Source organism: Astyanax mexicanus, chromosome 6 (assembly GCF_023375975.1).
Source record: "Astyanax mexicanus isolate ESR-SI-001 chromosome 6, AstMex3_surface, whole genome shotgun sequence".
NCBI lineage: Eukaryota > Metazoa > Chordata > Actinopteri > Characiformes > Acestrorhamphidae > Astyanax > Astyanax mexicanus.
Genome location: NC_064413.1, coordinates 47,139,581 through 47,164,516, shown reverse-complemented (window position 1 = coordinate 47,164,516; position 24,936 = coordinate 47,139,581). Strand labels below are relative to the sequence as shown.

Genomic DNA, 24,936 nt, shown 5'->3' with positions numbered 1-24,936 from the left:
CACATTCAATACAGTAAATGCCATGAAAAGTCATGGGACACATACAATGTCAGTGTAGATGTGTAGTTTAGATCAGGTGATAAACGAGGTGATAAACTGTAATCCTTTACAATTCTGTAAAAATTCTGTGGACACTTGCTTACCCCTCTGTTGCTTGTAACTTCAGGCATGATGAGCGGCTGTGGTTTAAAGGCTGGTTGCTGTGGCGCTGGAACAGAAGCTCCGTGGTTTGATTTTTGGTTCTTACGGAAAGGCAGGGTGACCCTTTTGAGAGGAGGCTGGCTGAGTGATTGTGTTGAGGTGACCAGAGTAGAAGATGATGGAGGAGAGTAAGAGTAGGAACAATGAGGTCTTTTAACCGCTGCTCCAGAAATATGCTGACTCTCCAGCTGCACTTGCTTCTGCTGCTTCTCAGCTAGAATCTTAGTGATGTTAACATGGCGGCTGAGTGACTTGTTTTTGAAGATGGGCACTAATTTGGGGGTCTGATGGACAGGCTGAGACTGAGTGGACAAAGAATGAATGGTGCGAGGGCAGGAGGAGGAGGACAGTGGTGGGAGTGATGTGCAGGATGAGGGGAACTTGTGTGTTTCTGTAACATAGAAATGTGGTGACTCTGCACTGGGCCTGGGGGTCTGAAAGGAGGCCAGTTCCTTGGTTGTAGCTGTCTGGTTGATGTTGCTCAGACGCCCAGGCTGACTAAGGGGCCACTGAGAAGGTGTTAACTGAGAAAGAGGCACCCTCCCTGGGGCACAGCAGCTGGGGATCTGGGTCAGCACAGGTCTGGTGGAGGTTATAGTAGTCAAGTTAGCAGGTAAAGCCCTGGAGGCCTAAAATGGAAGAGGAGAAGAACTGTAAAAACATGTGTTCAGACACAAAAGCAGACAGGTTAGCATATTATGCCTTTTGTAACCAAATGTTCTACCTAAGTAGTGGACACTTAGAATAGAATATTGAACAAATAACACATTTAAATAGGGCTAATGTTTTGTAGATATTATATGAATATCAGACTATGTTTATTGGTTCATTCTTCATAAAGGCAGTCACTGTTTAAAGAGGTTCAGACCTGCAAATCATAAAATAATATTTTGAGTATAAATATTTTTTTCAATGATGGTATTTCCCTGTATTTTTGAGGCAAAAAAAAACAATAATAATAGTGTAGTGTGGTTCAGATATTGAAAACTAGATCCTTTATTTATGTAGGGTAAAAAAGGACTATAATACTAAGGGTAGTTTTAATGCTTTTAAATCAGAATATTGTAATATGCTGAGTTACTTTATTTAACCGAGAGCTTTAATTGAGGAAATAAATAGTCCGGAAAGAGAAAACATGCCATAAGCTGTGTGTGTGTGTGGGTGTGTGTGTGTGTGTGAGGTGAAGTGAGTGAGTAAGGGGACTAGATACTTTATTTATTTAGGGTTAAAAAAAAGTCTATATATATCTCAGAGTAGTTTTAATGCTTTAAAATTAGAATATTACAATGTGAAGTTGTGAAGAGTTAACCAAAAAAACCTGTGTGTGTGTATGTGTGTGTGTGTGTGTGTGTGTGTGTGTGTGTGAGAGTGCCTGAGAGACTTTAGTTAGCAAGCAACGGTGTGTCGACAATTTGGAGGAAAGTTAAGCGTGGATGAAAGTAGTGAATGGCTCGATAAGTAGTTTTCTAGATTAGTGTCCTTGCTAACCAGACAGCACGACAACATGCAGCAGTAAACACACACTACAGACCAACTTCGGACATTACTATGAAATAGGAGATTGAACATTATGTGTACTTTATGTGTAGCATTGAATCGTACAAGCATACTAGGAGCTCAGTCAAAGCATCCTGACAAATTTCTCTGCCTTCAAAGATCTGATAATGAAATCCTGAACCAACAGATTGGATACTCCTGCACTAGAGACTGTTGTGGTGAAAACACCAGCAAATCAGTTAATATAGGAATGCTCAAACCAGCCTGTCTGGCACCAGCAATCATGTCATGCCCATACTGAATACTGAGATTACATTTTCTCCTTTCTGATGGTTGACCATTAAACATTACCTGAAACTGCTGGCCCGCATCTGTATGGTATGTATCTGTATGAATACATTACACCGCTGCTACATGAGTGACTGGTTACCGGTAGATAGCAGCTTGAATGAGTAGATGTACAGGTGTTTCCCATTAAGCGTTTAGTGAATGTACACCATTGACCATATTATTTTAACATAGTTCACTGAACAACATCATAGAACTGAACAGCAGCTTTTGATCACAGAAAGTTACGTTTTAAAGAAATTCAACCAGCTAGAAATAGATTTCATTATTTCTCCTGGACGAACCCATTTTAAAGTGGCAGTCCGTATTATTTTACTTCTAAACTGAAAGCAAAAGCATTTCTGAGTGGAGACGGGATAAAATATTGTGTTTAATGGTACCAGTGTGCTGGAACGACCATCCCTGCTAAGTCCATAAATGTTTGTTCTAAAAACTGGGGTGTCAGGTCGCTTTTTGCGGGAGTTTTTCTGGCCCTGTCTTGCGTCTTTACGTACTTACGTCACATGTACAGCCTCTAAAAGAGTATCTGGCTCAGTTTTACTGAACGCAAGCAGCTGGTGAAGCAATGGAGACTTCAGAAGGGGAAACTCAGAGCTCAATATCTCATTCACTCATAGTAAAACCAAAGTGTGTAGTTAAAGTGAAGTTTCGAACTAAGCACCCTCTCTCTCTCTGAATGAACATAACCTGGAATCAGATTCATCCGCTCTGAAAGGAGGCCACATCACACCCGCACAGTTTAAAATTATTCTTCTGCACGCTCTGTGCAATTACCCATTCTCACCAGAGGGGAACCTAAATCTCAAAACTTACAGACATCAGCTTTAAGGATGCAAATGTGTCACAGAGACTTAAAGGTTGATACACTTTTGAATAGACAGAAGATAAATATGCTTTTAGAGTTGTGTGTGGCTTGCCAGAAATAAAATAAAAACACAGAACAGCTGTAGTGGTTTTAAAACTAATCACAGAATTCCTCTTGGATGAGCTACAACCATTTCTTCTCGCAGATCCTAAAAGTTAAACAAAGTAGCGTCATGACTGCCTTTTTTTTTATATATATATAAAACTTAATCTAATCACAATCAGTTCATCAAGGTTGGCCTGGTGCTGTCATTATCCATCATCAGTGCCCAGCAGGGTTAAAGCGCAGCTCCATCTGCGCTAACTCTCAGGGATTGACACAAATTGTTTTTCCCCATCAGCTCCACTTCGTCTGTCATAGCGTAATATCACCAAAGTGAGCTCCGGCCAGCATAAATAAAGCCAAAACGCCTGGCAGACATTGCAGAAGTTTCTCTACATCTGTGGACTGGAATCCAGTAGAGAGGAAATGACCTAATGTAGAGACAGTTATTGTTTTGCTTGGAAACTCTAACTGTTTTCATATAACATTTCTTTATATATTATTCTGAAAGTCAGAAAAAGAGCTCTTGATAGAGCTCTACATCAGATAATGCTGTCCACTACACACACACACACACATACACATTTTCTCTGTGAGCGAGGCACGTCTGGGTACATGCTTTCAGTTGGATTCAAGCAGTAATTTATCATCTATAAGCAGGAAAATGTTCACAGCCTGCCTGCCAAATTTAAGAGCGCACTGGGGCAGCTGGCTTATTATTCTTGCGGTACAGGTCAGGTGAGAGACACACGGTCTCTGTCTGAAAATAGAACACAAGAGTATTAAAGAATTCATATTGTGGTTTCACGATGGAGCAGCCACACCACCGCCATAGAGAATTGCCACTCCGCTCCAGTCCAACACAAACACACACAAACTGAACAGATGGACAAATTGCAAAAACACTCTTATACACTCTGCTGAATTACATAGAAATTGAATCTGTTTAAATGGAAACCCAGATTCCATCACGTATTTCACTCAGATTCCTCTGAGCTCCATTTAAACGGTGAGAATGTGCTAGCGTTCTCGCTAAAAAGATGTGCTCAGGAATAATCACAACATGCTGGCTGAAGTGCTTTAGCATTTCCTATGTCACTAATCTGTTTTAAAATGGATTAGGTCTCACTGCACTCACTGCAACTTAATTAACCAAAGGCGTGAGAGAAAGAACACATTTAAAAATAAAGCTGTTCCTAAAAATTCTTAGAGTGACGGCACAGAAAAAAACTTTTTTGGTGTAAAGAACCATTAAATTGGTAAAGAACCTCTGCACTGACTTTGACTGATGATTTTTTACACGTACACTGATTAACCAAAACATTAACACCATGTAACAAGGCTGTGTATTGGCAAGAAACTGGCAATATGATATCTACCACAATACAGCAATTACTATTCAAAACAGTACCAGAACAGTACTTCTTATGAGATGTTTTTCTTTTTTGAAGATTTTCCTACATTGTAAATGAATACTGAAGTCATCCAGACTATGTATTGAGATTTCTAAGGTTTTGTCAACTCTGATGAACTGTGATCCTGTGCAACAGAAATAACTCTTGGTCTTCCTTTGCTAGGGCGTTCCTGATGAGAGCCAGTTTCATCATAACGTAATGTGTTTTTAAGGATCAATAAAGTATTGCAAAAACATAATTTTGCAATACTTCAATATATCAATATTCAATATATCAATATTTTCTTCCCCTTATTTGGTCACATGACCATATCTGACCATTTGTGGCATGAATTTATATACATACAAGATCTCTGAAGGTGTCTTGTGGTATCTGACACCAAGACATTGGAAGCAGATGCTTTAAGTACTATGTTTGGTAGGTAGTGAACACTGCACACTGTGAAACCCCTGAAGTTTTAAAGATGCCAAGTCATGACATTTTGACTATTTTTCATGCTTTAGAAACAACTTGGTGTATAATCTCTTTCACAAACAATGGTTTATACAAATAAAAGTGGTTATTCTATGGCAATGCTCAAAAAACTTTAATAGCACCATTACTAATGTTGGGAAACTGCTTTATCATGAGTCTGAGACATTTTGAGATTTCATACTCCAAAACTTTATATTCATCTTAAATTTAAAGTTATCCTGCAATAACAGCAACTAAATGCCATTCAGAAGGCAGTCAAATACCAAATTACTATGTAATGTCTAAGGTCTAAGTGAATACGTTCAGAGAAATATAAACAATTCAAACCAGAATCAATAAATAAATGTTTTAAAATCTTGTTTAATTATGCTCTTGTACCTGTATGACAGGTCTGCTCAGTTCAGCAGTGTGGTACTGGGGCTTGTTGGTCATTTGTACAGGAAAGCCACAAATGTTGTCCAGAACTCTCCTCAGATCTGAGGTGAAGGCTTCAAGTGCCCCCTGCAGGTCAACTCGGGGAAAGAGCTGCAGAGGCTTAGTCCGAATACAACTCAATGGATATCTGAGAAAAGTTAGATTTTAAGGAAAGAGACCAAACGGCATTGAATACATTGAACTACTCAAATCATGCCAAACTAAACTGCTAAGCAAACAGGAAGATGAGTAAGAGTTTGGAGTTTAGAATCTGACCCTTGTAAAAAGATGAAAATCATTTGTAACATACATTTTTCAAACATGATTTTGATCATGCAACAATAAAGTGCACTTTTCCAAGGCTTAAATAATGTTGTTAAACATCTACACTATCTATACTACAAAAAAAATATATAAAACCTGTTCTGTCAATGTTTCTTCTTAAATAGTATTTAAAAAAATTATACTCTGTCTCTACTGTCCAGTAGTGCTTTGCAATATGACGATAAATATCGTTTCTACAGTAACTTCATCAATTATTCATGCAAATATATAAAGTAGGCTACCATGAAATGTATTGGCGTGGTCACTTTGCATAAACTCGGTTTATATAAGTGATAATAAAATATTTTTTGCAAAAAAAAAAGCTTTATAATGTGGTTTTGCAACATCACACTGCTTCATGTTATTTTACGGACACTTTAAAAAATGTTAATTGAGTTAATTTTGATAACTCAATTTAAATACCTGTATAATTTTGAAAAAAATTAGTTACTGCATCTACCTCACCTGTTTTCATTTGATACATATATACTTCTGCACTAAAAGGTAGTCATTCTCATTTGTGAAAGTTGGGTTTAATGTTACTTTAAAAAAAAAGTTGGAAAAAAAGTAAGCAAATATATTTATTTGTCATATTTTTCGAAGAATAACTGAAAACATACTCAAATGTGGTACATATCAATACACATACTCAAATGTGGTATATATATATATATATATATATATATATATATATATATATATATATACATCGTTATCATGATATAAAAAATTCCATATCGTGATATATGATTTTTTCCTATATCGCCCAGCACTATTGTCCAAAGAGAACTTTCTACTAGACACTTTGCAGCACTGCAAAGAAGATTTGATATAGATTTAATACAAAAAAAAAATATTGATTGGAGCACCACCATTTCAGAAAACACAGTTCCACAGCTCCACAGCTCAAATGCTGGGGGATTTATAGTCCTCTAGCCCATGCTGCTTGGCATTAAGCACAGTGCCAATAGGTTCATGTTAATCTACACAAGAGAGTCCTATTCTACTGACAAAACTTCCCTACAGGAACATGACAAGCTGTGTCAGCAATGGGTGCAAATTAAAGTAGCTGAATGCATTCACTTAAAAAAGTGTCAACAAACTTTGGGACATACAGTGATTTAAATGTACAACTTATATAAATGACTGATGAAAAGATACGTGAAGAGCTTCTCACCAACCAGTTTGAAATACACACTGCAGTACACCACTTCATCTTCGTTCAGTGGGGGCAGCTGATATCCATACTAAAGAAATACAGAGAGAGAGAGTTTATTTCAAAAACATGTTTCTCCACAGAGGTTTCAGAGGCATGGAAAAAGGAAACACCCTCAAAACAATCTACAGCGAATAAAGAAAGAATCTACAAGTATCCTAATGCAGCAGAATGAGATGCAAATGAACAGCAATGACTGACAAACACATCTGAAAGCTTATTTTTCAGTCACTACAAAGAAAATAAGTTCTAACTTAGTGTTGTTATTATAAGGTTACACTAATAATCATATGCATTTTTTTTTTTTTTTTCGACCAACATAAGTTTGTGTGTGTGTGAGTTTGGTCATGTTCTAACACTGAATTGTTTTGGAGAGTGGTACAGAGTCCTGTCAAGATCAAGCTTATATTATGATTCCTTATAGCTCTAGGCTTGTTAGGTGACCCTGTATTACCAGGGAGCGATAATCTTAACACTACGGCTATAATTAGATTAATTTATATTCTTTAGAAGTGGAAAAACAATGAGCAACTCTTCTACGTTTCTTCATATTATTAATTTTAAAAAGTCTTTATAATTGAAATTTCATCATCTTCAATATTCAATGACCTACAGCTATAAAAAAAAAACAAAGAGACCACTTAAAAATTATGAGTTTCTTTGATTTTACCAAATTGAAGATTGGTGATCACAAGCTATCAAACCAAGCAGAACTGCTTGGATTTTTTTGCACCAGGAGTGGCATAAAATGATCCAACATCAGTGTGTAAAACTGATGATGGAAAACATGCCAAGATGCATGAAAATTGTGATTAAAAACCAGGTTTATTCCACCAAATATTGATTTCTGAACTCTTAAAACTTAATAAATATGAACTTTCTTTGCATTATTTGAGGTCTGAAAGCTCTGCATCTTTTTTGTAATTTCAGCCATTTCATATTTTCTGAAAATAAATGCTTCAAATGACACTATATTTTTTGGAATTTGGGAGAAATGTTGTTAGTAGTTTACAGAATAAAATGCCAATGTTCATTTTACTCAAACATCTACCTATAAATAGCAAAATCAGAGAAACTGATTTATAAGTGGTCTCCTAATTTTTTCCAGAGCTGTATATTTATGCACATACTCCTTACATTAGAGAATATGAATTAATAGATATAGATAATGAATTGATTTGTTAATGTATTTTTTATTTGTTTATTTATTTGATCACTTATACTTAGTACCTTGTTAAGTATTGTAACATTTGAAGTATGTAATACCCTTTCCTTGGCCCTCTATGGCATGATGTTGCCAACAAACCATTTTAAATCAATTATTACACTTTTCAGCATCTGGAAGGAGTTTCTGGAGGTGCTGAACAATAGTTGCTGCTTTTCCTTCATGCTGTGAAGCTAAAGCTCATCCCAAATCACCTCAAATCACCATCTCAGTCGATCAGGTTCAGATCAGTTTTTTAATGTTTACTATGTAATTTCATATGTGTTCCTTAATTGTTTTAATGACTTTAATGTTAATCTACAATGTTGAAAATAAATTAAATAAAGAAATGAGAGAATGTGTGTCCAAACACTAAACTGGTGCTGTATATCTGACTATTCATAGACATCATGAAATCATGCTACAGCAGTGGTTCTCAAGTTTTATGATTGATATATCAACACAGTGAGCTCCAAGCTCCAAAAGGGAGGGTGATTTTTTTTTTCCAAAAATGTAAAATACATGTTACAAGTGATTATAAAAGAAATACATATTGAGAGCCTGAACTAGTAACTGATTTAGAATTAGAAGTGTGTGAGTGAGCATGTATGAATATTTGAGTGCGACAGGGCTTGCAAGTATATTGCAGGGTTGTTTGTGACCAAAGGTTAGATTTCAATCGCAACTGTAAACAAAGCAGAAATTCTGCACACGCAAACACACACACACATAAACACACACACACACACACACACACACACTCACACACACACTCACACACACACTCACACACACACTCACACACACACACACACACACACACACACAAGCCAAAAACACACAGACAGACAGTCTCTCACATGCATCAAATATTTCAAAGGGAAATTTCAAAGGGTTCATAACTGGACTAGTGTGTGTCTCAGTGAGCAGCCGTCAGAGTGACAGCAGATTTACACGAGCGTGAGGGTGAAGGTGATAAAACCCTGTGCAGAAAACACTGAGGGAATGGAAAACACATGGTGTGGAGAGGCCACAAGCAGGAGCACATGAACTGCACTGGCCTTTACAGAAACGAGAACCTAAAAAGAAACATAATCCCTGCTGCTTTCATTTGATGATACAAAGAAGGGCTAATTTCAAAATAATGAGCTGCTGTAAACTGATGTGTAAAGGCATGGCTGACAATCAGCCAAGCATGACAGGTGTATCTAAATGTCAGTATTACCACCCAGTGTATATGACTTTACAGCTTATATTGTTATTGCTAGATGGGTAAACATCTAAGGAATGTTTATGAATGTTTATAAAGAGCATCCTTTGTAACAGTAAATGAGCATTAGGGCCATAGTCATAGGTTTATAACATTAAAGTGGATTCAGTGATTTACAACCCCAAATCAGAAAATACTGGGAAAGCAAAGAAAATGCCAATAAAAAAGTGTTTTTTACATTAACTTTAACTTTTATTCGATTGCTCATGTCTTGTCTGCTTAAATGAATTTCATTTATTAATAAACGTCCAATTCTGCATTTCATTCCTGCAACAAATTTCAAAATAAATTCATGGCAAGGGGTTACTTTGTCAAACCTTTGTTAAAACTTTATTGTGCGGAACAGAAGCCCTATATTAACCATGTTTAGAAGTGGTATCAATTTTTCTGGGCTCTGAGACATCTGGTATGGACCATCACAGAATGGAAACATGTACTGTGAAGAGAAATATCTGTATTACAGATTTTTTAGAATAAATGAGTTTAAAGTTGAGAGTTTGGTATCCCTAAAACATTTGTACATATTATCAGAAGTGTAAATTTTCCATTCCAGCAGATATGGAGGTATACACAACATGAAGCAATTGTCAAAGCAAATGCAACATTATTTTTCTATTTTCCATGCTGTCTCAATTTTTTCTGACTTGGAGTGGTAATTTTAAAATGCTGGTTATCTGCCTGACCCTGTTTGCAGGTAAATCATAGCTGGACAGCTTGTTAATATATGTAGAAAAAAATAAAAACTCTAGCCCCTCATTAAAAAGGAATCATATTAATAATACAAAGTAAGGTTAGCTTTATTTAAGCTTTCAAATTAGCTTCATTTGTATAATATACATGAAATGCCTTACATTCTTTTGGGCAAAACAAGTAATGATTTATCAAAAATACCCTTTTTATGCAGAACAATTACACTTTTGCTATTGCAAACCTGACTAATGCACTTCCTAGAGGTAAAATTTTGCTGCATATCTGTCATTTTGTCTTAACTGATGATAAAGGAAAAATCTTCTCATTTTTATTACACATCAGTTGAAGAACCTTCCAAATGTTAACCGTCTCACTGCTCACCATGGCAACAAGCAAAAAAGCTTTTAATTGACTGCTTTATAATAATATAATAATAATAATAATAATAATAATAATAATAATAACAAAAATAATAATAATTGTATATTAATTATAATACTTAAAGTTATTATTATTTACCTAACAAAAACCCACATCCATGTATTGTTTTCGACCCACTAACATTACACTAACATACATTAATTAAATATTCTGATATAGAAATTGAGGCTAGATTCAATTAAAAAAATTAACTAGCAAATTAGCAAATTAATTAACTAGCAAAATAACGTTTTACAACAAAGTGTTTGGGGTCATTTCTGTACCATGCTGGTCCAGTGTTTCTGAAGCTCAGTGTAGGAATGGAACGGACTCTCTGGTGGAATCTTGCGACTGATACTGATGAGCTGGCCTTTCTTCATGCTACACACACACACACACACACACACAAACATTTTGCAGAAGGTCAAGAATTTGTGTTACACATAAAAAAATTATACATTAAAAATTCATGTGAAATATAGGCCAGTCTAATTCAGAGGTGTCTAATCCTCTCCACAAAGGGCTAGTGAAGCTTCAGGTTCTCACAATAAACAGCCATTAGCACACCTGACTCCACTTGCTTAATCAATGGGTCAGTCCTCAAACAAATGATCACATGATCTTCTGATTGGCTGAAATTAAATCCCATAGCCACTCCGACCCTTTGCAGATATTAACCTGACCTAAGCCTACCCTTAGTAATCCAACTAAAATCTCATTTTTATTATAGTACAACTGCCATAAAAGGTTAGTAAAAAATTCTGTACTTTTAACTAAATATACAATCATTTTAATATTACTGATCATTAGCTACGTCACAACAAGTCAAACACAATTTCACTAAACTATCGTCTTCTATTAAGCACATTGTGAAACCAGCATCCAAAGGGAAGGCTGCAAAAAGAAAGGAAACCCTTGAATTTTTTGAACCCTATAGATTTTTATTCAGCAGTAATAGCCTACACTAAACAATACAGAGGTATTTGGACCACTGTTTTTTCCTGGGTCATTGTCTTGTTGCATCACCCAATGCCTCATCAGCTAAAGTTCAAGGACCACTGCCTTTATATTATTCTGTGATATTTTTTTAAATACAGTTTTGAATACATTTCTCCCTTAATGCTCTTGATTATAATAAATCCAGGCCCTGAGGCAGCAAAGAAACCCCAAACCATGATGCTTTCACCACCATGCTTCACAGTTTCGGTGAGATTATGGTGTTGGTTTGTGTGTTCCTTTTTTTATTCAAACATAGTATTGCATGATTATTGTTCTAAAAAGTTCCACATTTTTCTACCTTGGCAGTATGTAGCACCAGTTGTTTGGTTTTGTGTGGACGACTGCTTCTCTGCTGCTAAGAAAGTTTTTCACCACAAGAGGGGGCACATCAAAGTCTTCCAGCTGAGGGCAGATACGACAATGAAAAAGTAAATGCATTCCAGAACAGGTTTTTAAAAACTTGACAAAACCTTCAGAATCCAGATAAACAGAGCAATTTAAGCAAAAATATTCAAGCTCCTTAAATTTCGAGAGACTAACCTTTAACCTAGAGATTACACTACTATTAATATTAAATCTGTGTGGAGAGGTAGAGGCCACACTGTTCAACACTGGGGGGAGCCTGAGGCTTATCTTGGCTTCTTAGCTAGGGCTAAACAGAAGAAAGCAATTCATCCAGCAGTCACATATGGCTAAGGTCCACCTGTGCTGAACTCAGATTGCCTGAGGTAGGTGTAATGTGACTGAACCAAAGGTCGTGTCATTATATATGTTAAAGGTGCTTAAGGAAATGTTCCCTACTTTTAAAAATTGAGCTGAAGCATTCGTATTCCAGTTGTATGTGATGAACTGCCATGGACTACATTAAGAAAAAGGCAATTAATATAAAGTATATAAATTTTAACATTTTATCACTGACAATGTTGACTACCGCATCATACTGGAGGTGACATTAAATAATCAAATCAAATCAAATCAAATTTATTTGTATAGCGCTTTTTACAACAGGTGTTGGCACAAAGCAGCTTTACAGAAACATGATTACAGGACAAAGAATCAGGCAAAACATTAAACATAGAAAAAACAGAATACAGAACCCCCAGTGAGCGCGGAGGCAAGGAAAAACTCCCTCAGAGCTGCAGGAGGAGGAAGAAACCTTGGGAGGACCAAGACTCACATTTGAGGGGGGACCATCCTACCACTGGTCAAACAGCTTTTAAATTAAAATTTAAAAAGTCTTTTATACATCCATATAGGTTTTATGTATTCAGGAGTGTAATAGCGCCACTAATGGCTTGGATGTAATCAGTAGTGGAGAATAAGATGGACGATGAGCAGCTGATCTGTGGTGGTGGTGGAGAAGAGCTGACTTCAGAAACTTCCATCAGTCTGGCCAGACAGGAGACGCGAGAGCCTGAGGGTCCAACATCGGTATCGGGTCAGACAGGTGGGCAGTCAGTAACTCGGAGGAAGGCAGAGAGATGGAATTAGTTTTGACTGGATTTATGCAAAACTGAGAATATTAAAACATTATCAGAGTGTGGCAAATGACTCCGGCAGAACTGAATAAAACAGCCTAACTAAAGGCAGAGAGCCAGAAGGTAACATAGACATGGAGGCTCCCTGAAACACTGGCATCCACCCACTCCACCGTCCACAAACCTGAGTGACCGTGTGCAGTGGGAGAACAACAGCACCAGCATCTCAGTTTACCACAATTTCCTCTGTCCATGAACCCCTGAATCTGTAGCCTTATCTAAAGGAAAAAACATTAATTACCAAAAGCTAAACTAAACAAGTAAGTTTTCAGTCTAGACTTAAAGATTGAGACTGTGTCTGAGTCCCGAACATATTCGGGGAGATTATTCCAGAGTTGAGGCGCTTTATAAGAGAAAGCTCTTCCTCCTGCAGAGCTCCTCTGAATTTTAGGGACTACTAAGAAACCAGCACCCTGAGATCTAAGTAATCGTGGTGGTTCATAATAGGAGATGAGGTCTCGTAAATACTCAGGAGCGAGCCCGTGTAGGGCTTTATACGTTAACAGGAGAATTTTATAGTCTATGCGGAATTTGACTGGCAGCCAGTGCAGTGCTGACAGGACTGGACTAATATGGTCAAATTTTCTAGTTTTAGTAAGGACCCTGGCTGCAGCATTTTGAACTAGCTGAAGTTTATTTAAGTGACTGCAGTAACATCCAGACAGTAGCGCATTACAATAATCTAGCCTTGAGGTACTGAAGGCATGGACTAGTTTTTCTGCGTCATGCAGTGATAGGGCATTTCTTAGCTTGGCAATGTTACGTAGGTGTAGAAAAGCTGTTCTAGTAACATTAGATATGTGTTTATCGAATGCTAGATCTGAATCTATAATAACTCCAAGGTTTTTAGCTGCTGAACCAGGTGTGACTGAGAAGTCGGACAGATTTAGCATTAAGTCTGATAATTTATTTCTAGCAGCTTTGGGGCCTAATAGGAGAACTTCTGTTTTTTCACTATTTAATAGGAGGAAGTTGTGCGACATCCACAATTTCACATCTTTTACACAATCCTCAATTTTCTTTAATCTCACTCTGTCGTCAGGTTTGGCTGATATGAAGAGCTGCGTGTCATCCGCATAACAATGAAAATCTACGTCATGTTTTCTAATAACTTTGCCCAGTGGGAGCATATATAATGTAAATAATAATGGTCCTAATATAGAGCCTTGTGGAATAGAGCCTTGTAAAAATGCACTTGGATTCTTTACCTAATTTGAACATATTTTTAATGCTTTTAAGTATACTTTCTTTTCACAAGAGTTGTTAAGAACCAAGCCTCATTAAGAGGAGCCCATCCTTCTCTGGTTGACCGGGATAGGACAAATAACAGAACAAAAAGGACTGTACAGAAAGATAATGTGGAGCTATAGCCAATGTAGAAACATATTCTGAGTTATGAGTGTGAGTAGGTGTGATTTGAAAGTATTCAACTGAGCTGTTTCATCCCAGGTGTGTTATTCCCTCATTGTATCCATACTTGAAGCAGATAAAAGGTACATGTTGACTTTAAACATAGTAACTTAATACTTACCCCAAAGTTTTAATACAGAAATTAGATTAGGGAGTTGAAAATACAGTGAAATACGTAATAAAAGAGCTGGAAATATTTTTAGAAAGTACACAAAATTAAGGAAAAAGCGGGGGTAACAAACAGTACAGACGGCTGGTGGTATGAAATAATTAGCATATGATACAGAGTAACATTTTAGATATAATAGATGTGGGGATACATCCCACTGCAGTAAAGAATATACAGTGTTGCAAACTTTAACAATAGTTTAAAGGCAGAAAATAACACAGTATCTGTAACTGCAAGTGAAGCACGTCAACAGCAGAGTGGAGTAAAAAGTTTAGATACAAAAAACATTAAATGTGGCCAAATCAACTATGTGGCACATACCTAAAAAGAACACACTGATAAGCACATATACATGCAAGACTTCAAAACAGTTGCAGCAAAAACTGGAAATAAACGCAGCCTCTGGAGATATGATATCTATAATTGTAGATTTGCCACAAGTTATTATATATTTACAATAATTATTATTATAAAGCTATAATTATTAAGAATCATCATATTGTGATGGCATTGCTATAATTAGTATTATCACAGCAAATGAATTTTGTGTGCATTACAACACCATGTTACATTACACAATGCTGCAGATCACATTTCATCACAAACTCCTATATTTAGACATTATCTAGTGTGTTGATATAATAAACAGGAATGTCTATAATGGACAGTAATACATTTGTCAGTTTGGATTAGCAATACTAACTACAATACTTTACTTTCATTACAAAGTAATCTCATCCTGGTTATTCTTAAGATATCATTCATGCACACCATTAATCTTCAATACTAAAGAGTTGTTTCTCACCAAAGTAGGAGGAAGTCTCACAGTGATGGCCTCCACACTGACACACAACTGAGCCTCATTCACATTCAGTTCAAGAGCTGTCAACAAAAAACACCATTAATAACACAGAAACAACAAACACTGAAAACTGTGTGTGTAACCTTTGTCAGATCAAAGTGTGCTTGGTTGCTTTGTGTTTTATATATAGCATACAGCTCTGGAAACAAAAATACAAGACCATATAAAAACTATGAGATTTTTTTTATTTGACCAAATTGAAAACCTTTTGGAATCTAATCAAGAGGAAGATGGATGATCACAAGCTATCAAACCAAGCTGAACTGCTTAAATTTTTGCACCAGGTGTGGCATAAAGTTATCCAAAAGCAGTGTGTAAGACTGGTTGAGGAGAACATGCCAAGATGCATGCAAACTATGAATAAAAACCAGGGTTATTCCACCAAATATTGATATCTGAACTCTTCTTTTCATTATTTGAGGTCTGAAAGTTCTGCATCTTTTTTGTTATTTCAGCCATTTCTCATTTTTTGCAAATAAATGCTCTAAATGACAATATTTTTATTTGGAATTTGGGTGAAATGTTGTCTGTAGTTTATAGAATAAAACAACAATGTTCATTTTACTCAAACATAAACCTATGAACAGCAAACTCAGAAAAACTGATTATGAAACTGAAGTGGTCTCTTAATTTTTTCCAGATCTGTATATATATATTAAGTATATTTCCTTCTGTTTTTGAAATACTGAACCAAATACATACATAACAAGTTGCACTTTATTAATCTATGTATATAACAGCTCACTAAACAAACTAGCAGCTTAGTGCCACAATATTATCCTATACTTTAGATCCATATTCTGTATCTCCAACGTACCAACAGCTATCTGCTTTCCGGCACAAGACAGGAAGTCCTCACCTAAAGAGTAAAGATTTTTTTTAAAGTATTACAGTAAGCAATAGCCAAACAAATAGTGAAATCATGTGGCAGCTTTAACAAAACATTGTACACTTAATGTCCAAAGATTTGTGGGCACCCCTTTTACTAAATGCTTTCTGGTACTTTAGGTAGCACCAATTGCTGACACAGATGTGCAAACTATTGAGCTGCAGAGCAGTAGGACAGTATGACTGTGTTCACCGGAATAATGGTAACCCATACAAAACTTTTGTGTTGGAATGAGTTGGGGAGATGTGGATTAATTGAAGTAGTAAACATCCAACATACTGACCTCACTAAATCGCAGTCACTGAATGCAAACCAATCCCCACAACAAAGTTTTTAATTGGTAGTAGAGAGAGTTACTTAAACAATAGCAGGATAAACTTGTTTTCCTCTGAAGAAATAATGAATGACTTGTGTCAATACAGTGTAAATTTACAATGGTTACATATGGAAACGTAATATATAAATCAAAGTTAACTCAACTTTAATTGCATAATAATGCAATGTTTTTTTTTATTCTGGACTGATTTTTATTTAATCATTAATCAAGAAATGTTCACATGAAAAAAGAAACGACTTGTAAAAAAAGTAATAAGGTTTTGATATCAAGGACCTCAATGTTGGTCCAAATTTTGTTGCAAACATTTTGTTTCTCAAAAATTAACATTGTAAACATGCACTTTGACAGTAGTGCAAGACTCTGCAGAAAGAATTATGGGTATCTCTGAAGTGGGAGGAAGTTGACGTTACAACAAAGCTCAAGGCTGATAAGAGGCAGTACCACGAAACGTCCTCCAGTACAAGGGCATGACAAGACAGTGCCACGTAGCACGTAGTCTTCCCCTCTCTATGAGCCACAATAAGTGAACTAATGGCTGAATATACGGTAAATTCAACATTATTTAACACTATTTAAATCCAAGTTCATTTAACTTTGATAAATATCATCACTGACACTTTTTAAGAGGCTATACTAGTCCTGCTATTCTGAACAAAAAAAAGAAGAAAATTCTGATGGCTTCAATTAACTTAAATAATTGTATGTTAAATATTAGCTTAGCAAGGACAAGCCAGGATTTTGCTCAGACCGATGCATTAATGATAACATTCGCTAGAAAGCAGGTCCAAGGTGAACATGCAGTCAGATTGCATTAAACGTTAACAGCACAACCCCAGAGCAGCATGCTAACACTGACCTTTAATCTGTGGTGGTAACCTCCTATGAGGCAGCGTTCCACAAATGACAGGAGGGGCGCAGACGGAAATAGAATAATAAGACCTACAGTAAAGATATTACAGAATAAATATGTGGCAATTTAGTAGCCATATGGTGCCTCCAGTGCTTATTATCACTGGAGTGTGGAAATTTAAAAACAGTATAGAAAAAAAAATTTACTCCAGGTCTTTTTGACCAATGTTATCCAAGGAGACGGCTTGGAAACAATCACAACTGTATAAGTTGTGAGGTGCTATCTTGTAAGTGAGGCCTTTTTAGGATTGTGGGGGGGGGGGGGGGGGGGGGGGGGGGGGGTCCTGGCATTGGATATGGTGTATGGTGTTCACATCTGTGTCAGCAGTGGGTGCAACCTATACTAGATGAATGCATTAATTTAGAAGAGTTGTCCATAAACATTTAGACTTGTAGAATTAGACTACTGTAGGTTTAATCTGTGTTTGGCAAACTGTACTATAGTGTATTTCTGTTCTATATTTTATATATGCATAAACAGTCCAAATATTTAAATTAAAACAGAAGAAGAGAGTATAAAAGAGAGTTTGGACGTCTGAAAACATGTCTTGGACCAGCTGGCACAGCTTGCTTTATATAAAATTTTCTCTAATGCTGATTCCTACCTGCGATTAGGCACTGTCCTGCTCTGTTCCAGGAAGGGGCCAGTCTGGCGGTGATGGAGTAAGACAGACAGGTCTGCAGAGTTTCGGGCAAAACTCTCTTAGGAGGACCTAGCTGTACTCGAAAGTGCAGAAAAAAATATTTACCACAGAATAAATAATCAATGATGTAGAGTTAATATTTTTAAATATATATAAAAAATAACTACATTTAAGTTAATGTATGTGTTTCTTTGACAAAGATAGTGCTTTATATTTATTATATAAAAATACTGTAAATGAGTTGGAGTCCTAAAGGCTAGTTTACATCTGTAGTCCCTGGCCAGTACTAAAATGGTCTTAACTAAACAACAGCAAATAAATACTTAAAAGCTCTTAATAAAAAATACTCCACAAGGGTCTCAGTTCTAACATCAGAGAGCTTTTCATACATCTAGAACATAAAACTAATTTTAATTTATGTTCACAGTTGCTACCGTCATCATAGAGCTGCATAATATTGTTAAATAAAACTGACTTTGTGATATTTTAGCTTGTTATATTTACTGCAATATAAAATTTAACACAATTTTCAATAGGTCCCAATAATCCAATAATTGATGTCATTGTATTATTAACATAGTCTGTGTATTAAATATTAAATTAATAATATATATGGGGCTGATGTAATTTATATATGGTAAATGTGTAATGGAATATAATATCAGTGTGGATTATTCTAGTTATATCATGACATTTATGGTTTGATATATACACACATTGCTGAAACAATATCTTATGCATCCATTACATGCTGTTCCCCAAAATATGCACTACTGCACAAACTACTCCACATTCACATTTTTGCCTGCTCGTTATCTGTCAGCATAAAAGTGTACAAAGAGACTTCTAACTCAAGGGTCAGTGGGACAAGTGACAGTGCCCCCATAAACAAGCTGTTCAGTGTCTATTAACTCACGCAAACTCAGAATTTTAGCCTTGGGTGCTGAACTCACACTTAAAACATCTCAGCTATTTTGCATGTTAGTTAAATACATGTATGAGACACACTCTTTAAATATATTACTCTCATGTCATTTATACAAATTAAATAACTACATAATTGAATGGCTGTATTTGCATGCAGAGTAAAATAGAGTAATATGTATGATTGTGACTCCTGATTATTTACTGTGTATTAAAACAAGGTTTATCCTGATTTTGTGGGAATCACTCTCTCTACTCTTCAGGGAAGGCTTTCTACTGGATTTTGGAGCATTGCTGTGGGTATATAATTACATTCAGCAACAACTTACACTGAGTAGTAAGGGCAGGCTATTGGATAATCACCTCATCCCAAACTCCCCAACCCATCACAAATGTATTGTATTGAGTAACATAAGTTCAGAAACACAGTTAAACTGCTCCACAGCTCAATACAAGGGGAGGGGTTTATCCCCATCTAGCCCACCCAGTAGCATTAGGCATGGTGCCAGCAGATTCATGTTTATCTGCTTCTTCTCTATTCCTTTGGCAGTACTTCCCTACAGGGACTAGACAAGCTGTGCAAGTGTGTGTGCATTTGTACATCTTGGTGTCAGCATCGGGTGCCTAACTAGCTTAAGTGAGCTTAAAGCATTCATTAGAAAAGGGGTGTACACAAGCCTCCGGTTATATTGTGTAGCTACAGTGAGCTAATCTGAATGTTTTACTATATTTTTACAATCTGACACCAAAAGCAAACTGACCTGTAGACAGTGTCTCTGTGCATAGGCCTGGATGAATCCTCTCTTTAAAAATGGTATCTAAGGAAGGGTTTGGAGTGACAAAGACAAAACAGAGCATATAGTAACTGTGCAGAAGTTAACAAAGGGTTAAAGTCCTGATTTACAATTTTTCAGTCTGGCAGGTGACCAATACGACTGGCTCTAGAGCAAAGAGAATGCAAAATAATAAATAACAATACTAAAGAACACCACCATGTCTCTCTTTTTTTTATATCATGCTGATCATGTTGCGTGTGTCAGTCACCTCTGGCAGTAGAAGTATGAAAGACTGTTACATAACCACAACACAGTTAATTATTTACCAGTATCTCAAAATGCCATTGAAGCTGCTGCTTGAAGAGAAAGGCTTGGTCTAGAATCTGCCACTGTGTCATTCAAGGAAAAGCTCCTGTCACGCTCATCAGATTGACATCAAGAGCGACACAGCAGGGTTAAACAAACGGCCAGCTCATTAGCCAAGTTTGACACTGCCTTTCTGTGCCATTGGTTTGCGTTGGCTTAAATCCAGCAAAGGAAAGTAGCTGACAGAATGTCTGGAATGTGCACCAGCCATTTGGCTTCTCACGGAGCGTGCCTGAGCACGGACTATGGAGGCACGCATACACTCACTGTCACGCAAAGACACACGCAAGGATGCGACACAATAATTGATAAACCTTTTTCTGAAAGTAATACACCTGAGAGTTTTGTTTTATAACAGAGAAGAAAAAAGACCATTGTTGTTTTATTCTATAAACTACGGACAAAATTTCTCCCAAATGCCAAATAAAAATAATGTCATTTAGAGCATTTATTTGCAGAAAATGAGAAGTTAAATAACTTAACAGATGCAGAGCTTTCAGACCTCTAATAATGAACGTTCAGAAATCAATATTTGGTGGAATAACCCTGTTTAATCACAGTTTTTATGCATCTTGGCATGTTCTCCTCCACCAGTCTTACACAGTGCCTTTGGATAACTTTATGCCACTCCTGGTGGAAAAATGCAGTTCTGTTCAGCTTGGTTTGATGTTTTCAATTCAGATACTCATAATGAATATAATATAAAGTACATGAATTTAATAGCAGTATTAGCATTTCAATTTAAAAAAAAACTATGAACAGTTTTTTTAAGAGGAAAGAGTGACCTACACAACTTTCATAACAAAAACATGAATTTGAAGCAAAGATTTTTTTGCCATATTACGATTACAAAAAAAAAAAGACTTGTAACTCTCAGCAAAGCACTAAAGTCATGACTTAGCTGAACTTGGGTGAAGCTGAAAATTGCAAGGAAGCAGAGAGACTTCCTGTATGGGCAGGCTTATCACATTATCACATGGGGTAACTGTGCTGTTACAAACTACACCTAAACTTCACTGTCATACTTACAGCCATTATAACTCTGATCCCCCCGCAAAAGCCCAGCACAGGAGAAGCAACAGCCTCTGAACACAAAAGCAGAAGTTCTCTGAAAAAAATTTAGAAACATAAATCAATTATAAAGAATAAAAAAATAAACCAATAATTAACAAGAATCTTTAAAGTACCAAATTAACTCTGTTTTCATTCAATGTGTTGTCTTCCTTTTTTTATTTTTTTTACATTTTAAGTTTTAATACTGCAGATACATGCGGAATTATTTAGTAAACAAAAAGTGTTAAACAAACCAGAATGTGTGATAATTTAGATTCTTCTAAGTAGCACATTTAGCTTTGTTAACAGATCTGCATGGTATTTTAATCTCAGTGTCTTCATGAGGAAGAGTCACCTGGAAGAGTTTTCTCAGCATCTTATAGGAGTTCCTGGAGGTGCTGAACAATAGTTGCTGCTTTTTCTTTACACTGTGAAGCTCCAACCCATCCTAAATCACCTCAAATCACCATCTCAGTGGGTTTGTAGAGGACAAACACTTTTTTGTTTACTACGTAATTCGCCAATTCCATTTGCGTCCCTTAATTTTTTTTTATGTTTTTTATATTAATCTACTTTGTATATTCTCTATGTAAAGAAATATAAAATCCATTTTTATGTATATCACCTCAAGTAGATCAACTTGTCCACCTTATCAGTTGCCAAACACTAAAAACTCACCTACAGGTTTTTATCTGCTTATTTCTTAGCTCTCCTTCATCAGAGCAGCTCTGAAAGGACAGAAAAACACTGCACAGCTTGCTCATGTCTGGCACAGAGACGAAGAACAGACACTGCTCTCGCTGCCCAGTCATCCTGCAGGCAGAAATCAGACAAAAACAGTTTTCACAGTCTTTTAGTCAGTCTTGTATAGTCTAGTACAGATATAGTGTCAGTCAAGAATATCTTAAATTCCATTTTGGAAAAAAATATATAGCACAGAATGCAAATAAGGAAGGGCTGCTAAGCATGTTAACCAGCTTATTAGCTCTTCACCAGAGTTATTTAACGTATTGTATATGTTCTAATAATGCAACTCCAACATCATTTTGTCAATGTTCGTTTCACAGTTTTTTTGTTGTTTTTTTTTCGTTATGTGAGAAATGTTCTAAGACTGTTCTACAGTCTAACCTTTGTGGAACCTTTTCGAAAAGTTGCTTAAATGTTTTATAACCAGACATCCCACCCTGCAAAAATCGAATATAACAAATATGTGGTATAAGTATGGTTGATATAACGTAATATGTTTTCTTTTGTGTTGCAACATAGCTGTTTAGATTTCATATAAACACTGTAACAATACATTGTTCAACAACAACATTCACTTTTAAAAACTTTAAATAAGGTTGTCAAACAAGGTTGACGCACCAGCTCATTTGCGTTAATGGGCTCTATGTGATAAACATATTGAGCCATACTGAGGTCAGCAAAAACTATTCTAGTTTTAGCCATATAGCCATATATTGTACTATTAGATCATAACTAAATAATTGTGACAGGCTTATCTACACTGGTTTCTGATAGTTGGTTATTCACACTGGTTACCGAACATATATTAGAGCTAACAAACATAGCGTTACCTAGGGAAAAGATTAATTTAGCTAGATAGTTATCTCTGATGCTAGATGGTGATAAGATATTGATTTTTTACCTGAAGAATTGATGAGCGCGTAAATGTTAGCTAGTTAGCTAGCTTAGCTAGATTGAATAACATTAAGGGTTAGTGAGATGACTGGCTAACACTTGATCAGAGGTTAGCTAGTTAGCTTCCCAGCTATGGTTATATAATTTTGTAGCTAGCTAATTTTACTAGCCAGCTACGGTTAGCCAGTTTACTAGCTAGCCACCATTGGCCAGTTCACTAGCTAACCACCGTTAGCTAGTTAACTGGCAAGTTACCGTTAGCCAGTTTACTAACTAGCCATCGTTAGCTAGTTTATTAGCTAGCTACCGTTAGCTAGTTTACAGCTAGCCACCGTTGACCAGTTCACTAGCTAGCCATTGTTAGCTAGTTTACTAGCTAGCCCCCGTTGACCAGTTTACTAGCTACCCCTCGTTAGCTAGTTTACTAGCTAGCCACCGTTTGCCATTTTACTAGCTAGCCGCCATTAGCTAGATTACTAGCTAGCGACCGTTGACCAGTTCACTAGCTAGCCATTGTTAAACAGTTTTCTTGCTAGCCACCGTTAGCAAGTTTATTAGCTACTCAAGTAGTTAGCTAGCTTGCTTGCTAGCTACCGTTAGCTAGTTTGCTTGCTAACTAGCCAGTTTACTAGCTAGCCACCGTTGGCTATTTTACTAACTAGTCAAGTAATTAGCTTGCTTGCTTGCTTGCTAGCCACCGCTGGCTAGTTTACCAACTAGCTACAGTTGACTAACTAGCTACAGTTAACTATTTCACTTGCTAGTCAAGTAACTTAGTTAGCTACTTCACTTGCTAGCTATCATTAGCTAGTTTGCTTGTTAGCTAGCTAGCATGGTGCTTATTTAGTTTCTGTGAGAGCTGTGAACTCACCCACCTGGATATACTCGTTTTTCCTCAGGTGTGTAGTTGGGTTATATGTAGGTTATAAAAACAGTAGACACCTACCGCCACAGAGGGATGTATAAAAATAGTAAGCACTAGCTAATTAACTTCACTAACTAAATATATATTAAGTATAAACTATTAATTCTGAAGCTTAATTCGAGACTCTTCAAGTTTCCTTCTAAAAAAATCTGCTCATCCTCCTACAGCTGGATACTATTGGCTGGGAACTGATTCATATGCATAAATTAGTTAAACACGGATTTTTAAATTATTTTTTAAATAACCTATTTAAAATATCTTTCTTTTATTTTCATAATGTCTTTTGAAAAGCTAAGTAAGGGCAATGCAGCCAATATTTAGTCAATACTAGAAAATGACAGTATATAAACATATACTGCACCAGTCAAAAGTTTCGACACACTATTTAATTCAGTGTTTTTACTGATCACACATTTATATTGAATTCATCCAGACCATAAAGGAACACATGAGGATTTATTTTCTTTATTTCGTTAAATAGTTATTTCCAAACATTTTATTTCAAATATTTATTAAAACATTTACTTATGAAGGTTTTCTGATTAAGAGTAGTAACATAAATGTTTAGTAAATACTTATTGAGAACTTAAAGCATGCCCACTACTACTTATTAGGATGTGGGAACGAGATCCTAATTTGTGGAAACAAGATAATTAAGTCATGGCCAGAGAATAATAAAGCTTGCTTTTCTGTAAAATAATGCCCATGAAAATAACTAAATATTATATCAAAGCTCTAATCCAAGGATAACATTTTGTAAGAGAATGAAGAGTGAACTGGTTTGTTTTATTTTCATATTGGAATTAATTATGGTGATATTTTATTATAATATAATTATAATTATATAAAAGAAAGTTCACATACTTAAAACTGACGGGCTCAGACAGAGACAGTACACATATTGTGCACAACCCCTGAAAGCTGCTGGTTTTGTTAGCAGTGAAATAAAAGGACCTTGTGACCAGGCCTTAATGGCTACAATTTAATACACATTTTTTCCACGCCTTAATTAGTCATGGCCACACCTTAGTTATCTTGTTCCCACAATTACTTAATTCCCACAGATTAGGTTCTTGTTCCTAGGCCTTAATAGTCGTGGTCATGCTTTAGGATC

At 36.2% G+C, this 24,936-nt stretch overlaps 1 protein-coding gene across 1 annotated transcript in view; it reads right to left on the bottom strand.

Annotated features, from left to right (window-relative positions):
- The window catches only part of LOC103046524 (uncharacterized protein C18orf63), a 29,707-nt gene extending 5,709 nt beyond the window's left edge, over positions 1-23,998 (bottom strand). Inside the window, exons 1-12 of the mRNA XM_022673396.2 lie at positions 23,773-23,998; positions 21,935-22,069; positions 21,233-21,311; positions 19,823-19,879; positions 18,099-18,210; positions 16,176-16,217; positions 15,302-15,378; positions 11,678-11,781; positions 10,665-10,761; positions 6,742-6,827; positions 5,221-5,404; positions 144-830 (exon numbers count right to left, since the gene is read on the bottom strand). Of these exons, the coding sequence (XP_022529117.1) occupies positions 144-830; positions 5,221-5,404; positions 6,742-6,827; positions 10,665-10,761; positions 11,678-11,781; positions 15,302-15,378; positions 16,176-16,217; positions 18,099-18,210; positions 19,823-19,879; positions 21,233-21,311; positions 21,935-22,068 (1,659 nt within the window). The 5' untranslated portion in view covers position 22,069; positions 23,773-23,998. The remainder of the gene's footprint in view (positions 1-143; positions 831-5,220; positions 5,405-6,741; positions 6,828-10,664; positions 10,762-11,677; positions 11,782-15,301; positions 15,379-16,175; positions 16,218-18,098; positions 18,211-19,822; positions 19,880-21,232; positions 21,312-21,934; positions 22,070-23,772) is intronic.
- Between the last annotated feature and the right edge of the window lie 938 nt (positions 23,999-24,936).